The 12,300-nt window shown below is 39.9% G+C and overlaps 1 protein-coding gene across 1 annotated transcript in view; it reads left to right on the top strand.

Moving 5' to 3' along the window:
* SLC9C2 (solute carrier family 9 member C2 (putative)) overlaps nucleotides 1–12,300 on the top strand; it is a gene marked incomplete at its 5' end in the record, with an annotated part of 49,179 nt that overhangs the window by 30,248 nt on the left and 6,631 nt on the right. Inside the window, 9 exons of the mRNA XM_084866524.1 lie at nucleotides 2–200; nucleotides 878–1,066; nucleotides 1,814–1,963; nucleotides 3,051–3,102; nucleotides 3,907–4,055; nucleotides 5,395–5,520; nucleotides 8,013–8,111; nucleotides 10,647–10,814; nucleotides 11,805–11,936. Of these exons, the coding sequence (XP_084722650.1) occupies nucleotides 2–200; nucleotides 878–1,066; nucleotides 1,814–1,963; nucleotides 3,051–3,102; nucleotides 3,907–4,055; nucleotides 5,395–5,520; nucleotides 8,013–8,111; nucleotides 10,647–10,814; nucleotides 11,805–11,936 (1,264 nt within the window). The remainder of the gene's footprint in view (nucleotide 1; nucleotides 201–877; nucleotides 1,067–1,813; nucleotides 1,964–3,050; nucleotides 3,103–3,906; nucleotides 4,056–5,394; nucleotides 5,521–8,012; nucleotides 8,112–10,646; nucleotides 10,815–11,804; nucleotides 11,937–12,300) is intronic.

Below are 12,300 nucleotides of genomic sequence, written 5' to 3'. Positions count from 1 at the left end.
GAAATAATAAAATTCTGTTATTTATATATCACATTGTATTTTCAGAAGAATTTGACCATGCAGGACACATTATATCATTTATATATATTTATCCTATGATACTTCATTTATGTGCAGTGGCAAGAAAGTTAAATGAGATATCTCTGATATTAGTAAACTACTATTTTATATTTTTATATGTATTACAGACAGCATTGAAGGTACTGTTTTAAATAGAAATATATCCTATAAAAAGAACAATTCAGATATTGTGAATTTACTTTTGAAATAACTTGATGCTAAAAGACACTTGCTCTAACAGTTGATAGAATCCTAGAATTTTAGTAATCTTTTTTAATTTTCTGGGTTTAATAATGAAATCAGTATAATAGCCACAGTTTTGGATAGCAAATATGGCAACTATCATAAAGTGAACAGACTCTCAAAGTTCAAGTGCCAAGAATTGAAAGTTTAGACAGGATGTTTCCCTCGATTTTTCTCTGTAATGATGCAAAAAATAAATGAGTAAATACAAACTGGTTTGCTAGATCCTCATCAGGAGAACTATGTTTTACTTCAAAAGATAAGATTGTTTTCATACTTTATTACTAATAGTATCACAATGAACCTGTTTATCAATATTTTTCATGGTTTGTTCTGGGCACTTCAGATTAATTAGAGAATTATATAGTTTGAATTAAATTGTGATTTTTTTTATGTTGAAAATTAAAAGTCATTTTTTTAAAAATTCAAAATGAATAACTTAAAACCCAACTTTTGGAATATAACTCATTTGTTGAGAATGTAACTGTTAACTTTTAAGACTCCCTCCTACCTCCACATACATCATTGTATAGGTACTATGAAATGACATATGTTCTATTTGTTTTCTAAACAGATAATAATTATGAAAAGGAAATATTTTAGTCAATATTGGAATACTCTGGAATTTTGTATCCTGATCATCGGAATTACTGATATGTTTTGTTTATACTTTGTCAAATTGAGACCAGAAAACTTGTTTCTTATTCAGTCTACAATAATATTTGGGTATTTAAGAATAATTAGATTTATTCCTCTGATCAAGGTAAAACTTCACATTTTAAAATTTTGGGTCTTTTTTTTTTTTTTCCTATACCTTTTGTTAAATGTGTTCAGAAACCTCACTGATATATATATATATATATATATATATATATATATATATATATATATATTGATTGATTTCAGAGAGGAAGTGAGAGGGAGAGATAGAAACATCAGTGATAAGAGAGAATCATTGCACGTCCCCTACTGGGGATTGAGCCCAAAACCCAGGCATGTGTCTTGACTGGGAATCAAGCCATGACCTCTTGGTTCATAGGGCGATACTCAACCACTGAGCAACACGGGCCAGACAGAAACCTCCCTGTTTTGACATAAATGAGGGAAGGAGCTGTCTCTTCCCCTGGAACACTTTATGGGTATCTGATTGGTTCACAGTTTCACCTCCTTCAAGTCATTGCTCAAATCTCTCCTTACACAGGTCTTCCCTGGCCACCTACATAAAATGGCAACGTGCCCCACCCCCTCCCTAAACTTACAGCCTCCCATCCCATCTTCCTGATCCCTCTCTACCCGCTGAAGGCTATTTTTCCCTCACAGCATTATCACCTTTTCCTGTATGTTCAATGTACTCTCTGCTAGGTAGCAGTCTTTTGTTTTTGTCATTGATAAAACCTTACAGTTCTTGAATGAAGCCTAGCACATGCATATAGTAAGTACTGGATAAAGATTTGTGGAGCATGCTTTTCCTTGTCACGTTTTCAGGTTTCCCCCCTCTCCATGATTGCAGATATTAATCCCCCCGCTGATCAACATCGCGGACGTGCAGATCAAGAGGCGCCTCAGCTTGATGTATAGTATCACCAAAGGCTATGTCAAAAGTCAAGAGGATGCCAAATTTTTGATAAAACAGATTTCTGGACGAGAATCCATATATCAGGTAAGAGACTAGCACAGGTCCTATGGGGAAAAACACACGCCAAAACCCAAACGACGAAACCTAACTGCTTATGCGTTCAAGAAGCCAGGCAGTGGCCACTCACCGTGGGAGAAGTCACACTGTGTCCACGCTTTCACGGTTATAGTCTCTTTGTAGGCAGAACTGGTTCGACACGCTCTTGTCAGGGTCGCTCTGCAGCCACCTTACAGTTGGCGGCAAAAGGAAGCTTGATTGGTGTGAAGGGGGCTGGGCCACAGTATGTGGCTGCCCCGTAGTTTAACATCGTCTCAACATTGATTCGAAGTTATCAGGAGAGGATAAAAACCTAATAAAAATTGTACATCTTACTCTTATATTCAAAACAAGGGATTTATTACATGTGTTTTTCTAAAACTAACACAATAACAGCCTATTCTCAAGACTGACACTGATTAAACTCGAGATTACCAACAGCTGTGCTCCGTAACTAGCACCATGCCAGCATTGCGAGGGAGCAGAATTTCAGTCACCGGTGCCTGGCCGTCTGCGGAAACTTCAGTCGTTAGGTCACAGGGGCTTGGGTGTGGCCAAGTGCAAGCTCCAGAAAGACTCAAAGCCTGGGAGTAGTCCCCTGAAGAGTGCTGGCCGGGACATCTGACAAACACCTCTTGTATGACTGAACAGAGATCGGTGACCCCAGAGTGGAGCTATGTCAGGAATTATCCAGTAGGAACCATGAACTAATTGACAGCATATTTTTTTCTCATTATTCCACAGTTTTTGTGCTCCCAATAGACTGGCTCCCCAAATAACTGCTCAGTTGACTCTCCCCTAGTGAGGGTCTATCTCTGAGAATTCTCCTGGGTGCGTGTGCGGTGCACAATAGTCTTTTCTGAGAAATATTAGTTAGGCAAGCACAACATTCATTGTAACATGAGCATGAGCGAGGGGAAGGCAGCAGAATCGCACAGAGGGCAGAACTGAGCCAAATATCTCCCCCAAATCATAAACCGAGGGAGATTTTGACTACTGTATTTCCCCGCTCAGATTTTAAAGTTAGAAATGCACTTGGTATAAGAAATTAATGTTTTTTCCTAACTTCTTACAGAAATTATATGAAATTTTAGAGACCAACAAACGAGATGCTGTCAAAGAACTAGGTAGGTCGGTGGAGTATCTGATTTCTTGTGTGTGTTACGTGCCATTGAGTTGGCTTCAACTCCTGGTGACCCTACAAATGAGTGATGTCCATAATGTCCCATCCTCAGCAGCCCTGCTTACCTCCTGTAGATTCATGCCTCTGATTTCTTTTATGGAGCCAATCTATCTCGTATTTGGTCTTCCTCCTCTCCTGCTGCCTTCTGTTTTCCCCAGCATTATTGTTTTTCCCAAAGAACCCTGCCTTCTCATGTTGTGCCCGAAGTAGGACAGCTTCATTTCTGTCATTTTGCCTCCAGCAATGTTTCAGGCTTAATTTGCTCTAGGACCCACCATCCCATAATTTAATAAATGAAGACAAATTCATGTTTTCATTCAATTCTGCAATCACCCATTTACTCGTCCAACAACACTTATTGAATACATGTAGATTCCTGCCATAGGCCTTCCTTCCCCTGGCTGCTGGCACCAGTTTTCCCCGGGCACCTGGAACCCAGGCTGGTTTGCTCTGGCCGGAGCCTTCAGTCTTCACTTCAGGTAGAGGGCCACTCCTATAGCTCTCTCCACCTCCCCCTCAGAGCAGGCGTCTTGCCCTGCCTGGCTGCTCCTCACCTTCATGTATGCTATCCAAAGGCCTGGAGCAGCTGGGGGTGGAGCCACCTCCATCTTTGTTGGGTTGATTTGCATACTCACTCCTGATGGATGTTGCAAAGTGATGGTCCATTTGCATATTTCTCTTTTATTAGTGTAGATTAGTCATTGTGGTTATTGCATTTTTTGCTTACTGAGAGGTTTATTTGAATCAGGACTCATAGAGCACGAGGGTCGTGATGTGGTCATCGCTTTGAAGACCAGGCAGGCAATCCAGACCGTGATTGCCAAGTCTCTGAAACACCTTGATTTCCTTTGCTCCAGAGGCATTATCGATAAGCACGAGGGCATCGAGATGAATAAGGTAACAAAGCAATTTTTATATTGCTTGATTCCATTAGCCTAACACCCAACCTGTACTGTAACTTCATTTACTTGTTTGTTTGTTTGTTTTCAATCCTTACCCAAGGATATTTTCCCGTTGATTTTTAGAGAGAGTGGAAGGGCTACTTTAGAGTATTCTTCAAATTACACCTCTACACGCATTGTGTTTTATATTTTTTTCATTTATCACTTTGAAGGCTATATGAGATTCAATTGAATGCTTGATACCCATAAATAAATGCTAACCCTTATGAGGAGACAGACTCATTTTTTCCTGTCAATTTGTTTAGAAAGGTAATGGGTAAACAATCATTCCACAGTTACTAATTGAATGCCTGCTAATTTTCAAATTGTCAGCCAAAGAGATATAATCTTCAATCCTAGGTCATAAGGAGGTAGGTGATTTTAATTAAATATATATTGGATACTTACTATATGTTATGGACTCTTGAGGAGATGGGGATAATTAATGGATACACTGTCACCTAAGGTCCATAGGCTCTCCTTCATTCTTTCACTTAGTCACTTGTTCATCCAATCAACAAAAGTGACATAATATGGAGGGTGAAACACGTAAGTACAAATACTACGACTACAATGCAATGAGTTCTGTAAGGGAGACCTTGTAGATGCCTTGGGAATAAGACAGATAAATGGTTATCTCTTACCTGGTGGGGGAAGCCAGAGAGGGCTTCTCAGGGTCCGCAAAACTGGAGTGGTATGCTCCCAAATTAGAAGGGTTTAGAGAAGCAAATCATACACATGAAAATAATGGAGAGAACATGGCATTAAATCATACAGTAATCAACCTTGAAGTTTAGATAATTTAAGATTAAGGCAGGGTAGAATATAAGTGTTAACTGGATGAGAAAGATAATAAATTGAATATGAGATAATATGTCAGTGAAAATAATAATGAGAGAAGAATAGGGACAAAAAAGTCAGAGGACAATTTATATATGGCGAGAGAAGCTCTGAATCAAAAATCAAGGTTAAATTTGCATAACTGTTTAGATTTTCTCAGGTTTTTTTCTTTCTTTAAAAAAACCCCAACATTTTATTGATTTATTACGGAGAGGAATGGAGAGGGATAGAGAGTTAGAAACACCGATCAGCTGCCTTCTGCACATCCCGGTCAAGGGCGTGCCCGCAACCAAGGTACATGCCCTTGACTGGAATCAAACCTGGGACCTTTCAGTCTGCAGGCTGACGCTCTATCCACTGAGCAAAACCGGTTTCAGCAGATTTCTTCAGTTTAGCCTAATGTATCTTTTCTGTTATAGGATCTGATCACCCTTGTTCTGTTTGTTTGTTTTTAGGTACTTCTTTCAAAAATAAAAGCACTGAATAACTTTCCAATGGCAATCCCGCCCCCTACTCCTGACAAATACCTTCATAATATCATTTGGTTGGAAAATAAAGATGTTCTCATTGAGTTCTTCAAGGTAAAGAGTCTGTCTCCTATTTTGGCTCAAGTTTGATAATTATTTTTAGTTTTTCCCACTCTCTAATATAAGACTAACAACTATAAAATTTAAAGCAAGACTCCTATAGTGGCCAATGAAGGATAAGTCAAATGGAGGCCCAGCAAAACCTACAAGAGGAGATTTCATTTTAAGCCTACAAAGCAATGATTGTTTTCTCACAATGCATTATCTGCTCAGGGTGAGCTCTATTACCTGATTGTTACCAATCCCATCTTACTTTATGTTGTAGAGTCTGGACTTTCAGATGATCACCCTGGAAAAGACTTTTTAGAGCAAGGTCCTCAAATTTAAATGATTATACAGGTCAGGAAGATAATATAAAAATAAAACTAGCCCAGCCAGTATGGCTCAGTGGTTGAGCGTTGACCTATGAACCAGGAGGTCACAGTTCAATTCCCAGTCAGGGGGCATGTAAGAGACAGTAGGGGGCATGTCCATCCCCAGTAGGGGGCATGTAAGAGACAGCTGATCAATGATTCTCTCTCATCCTTGATATTTCTATTTCTCTCTCCTCCCTCCTCTCTGAAATAATTAAAAAATTTAAAAATAAATAAATAAGAAAGTAAAACCAGCTGGCATAGTGTAATAGGGAATAGTGAGGACTGTGGTATATTCCAGAGTTCATGTGTTGTCTAACGTCAACTGAATTGGGGCTCTTCCAACTAATATTTATCAAATATCCTCTATGTGACAGAATAAATTCGAGGTTTGGGGATATGGCAGTGAACAAAATAAATGAAGTCCCTGCTTTTATGGAACCTGTTTAGTTTTTCAAAAATCCAATTTTAATATAAAATTAGAATTTGGTTCTTTATAGATAATAATTTTCACAAGTATAATTATAACTGATATCCAACAGTGAATGGGGGAGCAATGGGGAAAACGGTGAGAAGAAAATTCCAAACATTAATGATTCACAGACACTGAGGTGAATCTATGAGCAGGGCACAATCTTCCTCTTCTCCATCCTAGGCAAAGCTGTTGGGCTTTCTCTATCCCCTTCAGATACCTCTCACTCTTTAAGTGGTCCTTTTCCTTAGTATGCTGGCTCTTGATAGCCACTTAAATCTGATCTCAAAGGATAAAAATGGTAATGAGTTGGGAGCACAGGGGTGTTATTCTCATTAGAAATAGCCCAGGGATTGTGTGGATGACTGACCACATGGAAAACAAACACAAACACCCCTTAATGAAGACTCAAATTCAATCTTGGTCTCCATCACAGCCCCAATAGTTAATTTTCACCACTCCCTTCTTTCATTCTCCAGCAGGTGTAGTTTACTAAAAGCCCATACATACTCTATAAAGGTAATCCAGAAGACAGTGGTAGAAAAACAAGGTCTGAATAATCCATGCTCTGGGTAATTGGCTTTAGGTGAACTTAAAAAAAAATAAAAAAAAATCGTTGTCATCCATGCTTGTTTTCAGATAATCCAAAAGTAAACTGAAGAGAGAGGACTATTCAGTGATAACCACTATGAATGGCTTGGAAATACATTTCTCACACATCTTTGTAAAATGCAAATCTGTCACCATAATTCTCCTGTTACAAACTCTTCAGTGGTTTGCCCCTGATTTTGGAAAAAAAAAAAAAAAATAGACTCTTTACTGGGCCTTCCAGATCCTTCAATACCTGGCTCTGGCCCAGCTCCTAGACCTGCCTCCCCCAGGCTGCATCATGACTTTTCATGGGCCCTGCACGCTTTTGCCTCAGTGGGTCTCTTCCTCCATAAAAAAGTCACAAAAATTATACTTTCTGACTGTATTCAGATGAAGATGACTGTATTAGTACTAACTAGTACTAGCTGTTTTAGTGTTAAAACATTCTCTCTTCTTTCATTCTTTCTGACTTTAAAAGAAACTAAAATATTGCTGAGTCCCTAAAACGATTGTGAACCCTGGTCTCTGTGCCTCTTGAGGCCTGATGGCTAACTGAGTCCAGGTGTCCACCGCGCCCTGCCTGCGGCATTGCGTTTGCTTCGGGTGTCTGCGTATACTGGACCCTCTGCCCAAATGGTCTTCGGCTCACCGGATCTTGGCCGTGTGTAACTCTTCCATCAGGTCTCAGCTTGGCTGTTCTTTCCTCTGTAAAGTCTTCCCTGGACACTCAAGACACAGTCCTGTGGCCTTTCTGGATTTTTTCAGGACGTCCTGTCTCTGTCTTCTTATCACACTTTATTGCAAATGTCTACCCAACCTCGCATTTATTGGATGTTTCTATCAGTCACTGTGCTGATTACTAATCACAAAGTCTATGGTTTGCTTGCTTCTCCCTCTTTTTCCTAAAGGTTAATGAATGTCAGCACATGATTATAATTCATTAACAAACCAAATAATATAGTTTGGGGTTTTATGCTACTTGAAAGCCATTTTTGCTTTAAAATATTTCTACTTAATAAAGTAGACTATGAAGCTTTTGTGTTGACGTTTTCTTTTCTTTTTTATTTCAGGAGCGAGCCAAACTTGCCTGTTTTGACTATGGAGATGTCATTTGTAGAGAAGGTGAAATGCCGCAAGGAATCTATCTAATTATTTCAGGAATGGCAATTGTAAGGGACTACTTATTATCTTATTTAACATTTAAAATTATTTTATCATAACATTTGAAATATGTGATTATAGCATAAGGAGAAATTTAGGAATCAAGAAAAAGTTTCAAAATTTTAAGAATCTCTTTTCCAAATGAAACCGTTTCTCCCAGTGTGAGTGCCAGAGCGGAGAGAGGATACTAATGCCTCACATCGGAAAGGTGCATCTCGTTTCACAAATGGTTTTCATAGCCGTTACTTATTCCTCACAACAATCCCGGGAGGAAGCAGTCTTTTCCATGATGCTCCATTAAGGAACCCAGTACTCGGAGTGGTTGAGTTACTCACCTAAAGAAAATGAGAGTCAGGATTAAGGAAAATGGACCACAATGTCACACCCCCTTGGAGGTCTAATAGGACGAGAATAGAAAATACAATTAAAAAAAAAAATCTTTTTGTTGATTTTTTACAGAGAGGAAAGGAGAGAGATAGAGAGCTAGAAACGTCGATGAGAGAGAAACACCGACCAGCTGCCTCTTGCACACCCCCTACCGGGGATGTGCCTGCAACCAAGGTACATGCCCCTGACTGGAATCAAACCCGGGACCTTTCAGCCCGCAGACCGACACTCTACCACTGAGCCAAACCGGTTTCGGTGAAAATACAATTAAAAAAAAATATATATATATATATATATTATTGATTTTGTACAGAGAGGAAGGGAGAGAGATAGAGAGTTAGAAACATCGATGATAGAGAGTCATCGATCAGCTGCCTCTTGCACACCCCCTACTGGGGATGTGCCCGCAACCAAGGTACATGCCCTTGACCGGAATTGAACCTGGAACTCTTCAGTCCCCAAGCCGACGCTCTATCCATTGAGCCAAACCGGTCTCGGCGAAAATACAATTTTTAATCTGACCAATAGGAGGCTTTGGTGACCAAAGAAAAAGAAAGATGTGAGTGAAGTGATGGGGACAGGAATGCTTTAGAATCCAAATACTACTAGCTGAATGCATGGGTGAGCCCTAGCTCCTGACCCCAATCATGCCCAGATCCTAGATGACAGTTACATCTTTTTGAATGATTCTACTTCCTTTTTTACTTTTGAGGGCTTTATGAGTGATTATGCTGGGCTCCCCAGAACAATCCATAATCATCCTTATGATCAGGTGGTTAGAAATCTTAACTCCATTTCCAAAATCCCTTCACAGCGAAACCAAGATTCAAGTATAATATAATTGGCTTTTTAGAATTCTGCCTGCCACAGATGCTATCTTCTTTTCTTGGTTTGTAAAGAGCAGGGACATTCCTCATTGCTCAATTGGCCTTTGAACTGCATTCAAAATTAAGTTTTAAAAATGTCCAAGTCACCGGGACTGGTTTGGCTCAGTGGTAGAGCGTCGGCCTGCGGACTGAAAGGTCCCGGGTTCGATTCCGGTCAAGGGCATGTACGGTGGTTGCGGGCACATCCCCAGTAGGGGGTGTGCAAGAGGCAGCTAATCGATGATTCTCTCTCATTGATGTTTCTAACTCTCTATCCCTCTCTCCTCCTCTCTGTGAAAAATCAATAAAATTTATAAAAAAAAAAAATGTCCAAGTCCTTTGGAAGCATGAATGACTCCAAAGTCTGAATGGGGTTCATGAGGAGAAGGTACAGTTGTCACAGCAACTTCTTCAGTGACCCTTGGTTTCCCATCTCCTGTGTCCAGAACAAGAACCTTTATCTTTGATGTTTACAGCTAAACTTTCTGGGAAATTCTGTAAACCTTCTGGTTGATTCCTGCAGCTTCCTCCCCAAGTCTGATGCCTTTCTTCTTCCCCCACCTGTGCCTACCCGTTCTTTTCCTGGGGGAACTCAACCATCTTGTGTTCACCTTAAAAACGTCTCCTTCTGCTGTTTCCTGGTAGCTATTCTTAAGCACCTTAAAGGGAGGCAGGCTTTTACTGAACTCGTGGCTTGGTTCGGAGGTGAATTAATTCAGATGTCTGATTTATGCATTTATGGAATCAAAGGGTGTGTTTGTTTGTTTCACTTGAGGCACTGGCTTGTTCCAAAAAGAATATCTAATGGGTCCTGGCCGGTTTGGCTCAGTGGATGGAGCATCAGCCTACGGACTGAAGGGTCCCAGGTTCAATTCCGTCAAGGGCATGTACCTTGGTTGCGGGCACATCGCCAGTAGGGGGTGGGCAGGAGGCAGCTGATCAATGTTTCTAACTCTTTATCCCTCTCCCTTCCTCTCTGTAAAAAATCAATTTTATATATATATAATGGACTCAGGGGGAATGATATTAGTTACAGATGGCAATAACTACTTTGTGTAGGATTTTACATAAGGAAGGTTTATAAGGAGAAAATTGTAAAGCTAAAGATTGGAAACAATTCATGCCTCAGAGAGTTGAAATGTGAAAGAAACCGTGTTTTTTGTGAAGCCCAATTCACACCTGAGAGGATTCATATAAAGCACCTTTACCTTCCATCGTAACAAATGCAAGGAAGAGTGGGAGCCCCTATGGTCTGGCCAAGGGTTTCTAACTGGGGATTTCCCTTTGCAGCTGCATAGTTCACCTCCTACCTTTGGAATCGACAGTGACCATAGGGCTAATAGAGGGTCCCAAACCATATTTACAGAGTTCTGTACTTGTGGGGACATCATTGGAGAGTTGAACTGTCTGCTTAAGCGTGAAATTGAATATACCGCCATCTGTGAAACTATTTTACAGGTAAGGCCCTGGTTCTGTCTATTTTGTGGGTTATTCATGAATTCTTCCTTAAGTAAATGACGAATGCCAGCATGTTTGCTTCCTTGGCGTTCTGATATATTATTTAGTCCCTCAACCAGCAACTGGGAGGGCACATTTACCATTTGAATTCCTGGCTGTGGCATCTGGAGCGCGGTATTTTTAACCTCTGTGAGTCTTTGTGTCCTCATTCATTAAAAGAGAGAATACCTAACTTTTGATATTACGAAGATTGGGAAAACACCTATGTGAAGTGCCTGGCATGTATAGGCCATCGTACGAAAGCAGTGTTTTCGAAGAATGCTTGTTCTGAATCTCCCTTCCTTTCATTTTCTCTTGCTACGTAGGAAGTTATCTATTCAACAAATAAGTAGCTTGGTATTCTACTAGCTGGGGGTTGGAGGGTGGGAACAATCAGAAGAGAGCCAAAGTTGCTGCTTACACAGAATTCTCAAGCTTCTAGGACTCTTGGATGCAACTGAGAGGGACCAGTCTCAGGGGTGTGTGGCACAGGGGGAGCGTCGCTGTATCAGTTTCATACCATTTCATTTCTGGAAGAGGATAGGAAGCATGAATTTAGTCACAAAGCTGAACTGAACTCATTGGAGTTCATGTACCTTGAATCCTGGAAGCGTAGTCTTCCTTATGCAGGTAAGCGTGTCACCTCTGGAAACAAAGATTGTACATGAGCCCACTTTATCTACTGTGGCAATAAACATAGGTAACTTATGTGGCTTAGTTCCTGAATCCTGGGCTCATGAGCCATATCCTTATCTTAGCTATTGACCGGTATGGATTTTCCTAGCCTACTAGTAGGTCTATAGCTTTAATTGAACTGTCTTATACATAAAGAACAACCTCTCTGACAATACAGTGCCTTTAAATGGCAGAGTTTGATGAAAGTGACAGGCATATTGTTTTCTGATGGTTTTGTACAAATTGAGCTTGCTGCATGACACCTTGTCATTTCAGGCCTGCTTTATCTCCCTGGAGGATTTATATGAGGGCTTTGATGTCTTCTGGCCATCCCTGGAATACAAAATATGGTTAAAGCTTTCTCTTAACACTGCCTATCAGTATTTTGAATCAGCTCTTGTCGATGAGGTGAGTGAGACGATGAAAATGTAAGTGAACTTGCATCTACTGTATTTTTTACAAATTGCTTCATATTTTTGTGACAAAGATAGAAAGGGCAATTGTGTCTGATCTTCTCTAAAGAAAAATCTCTCTTCTGGAGATTCCAGAATTTATTTATTTATTTTAATTAAATGTACTGGAGTGACATTCATTAATAAAATTATGTAAGTTTTAAGAGTACAAGTTTAGATTCCAGAATTTTAACAATTCTCAGGTTGCAAAAGTCCAGATATTTGTTTATTTTCTTATGTTTTTGGTGCCTCAGCGATTAAGTATTTAAGTGTTTATCTCTTTGTTAGTTCATTATTAGTGTATAAAAATGCCACCGATT

The sequence above is a fragment of the Pipistrellus hanaki genome (genome assembly GCF_964339955.1).
Source record: "Pipistrellus hanaki genome assembly, chromosome: 18".
Classification (NCBI taxonomy): domain Eukaryota; kingdom Metazoa; phylum Chordata; class Mammalia; order Chiroptera; family Vespertilionidae; genus Pipistrellus; species Pipistrellus hanaki.
Note: the sequence above shows the minus strand (reverse complement) of the source record. Positions and strands in the feature narration are given on the sequence as shown.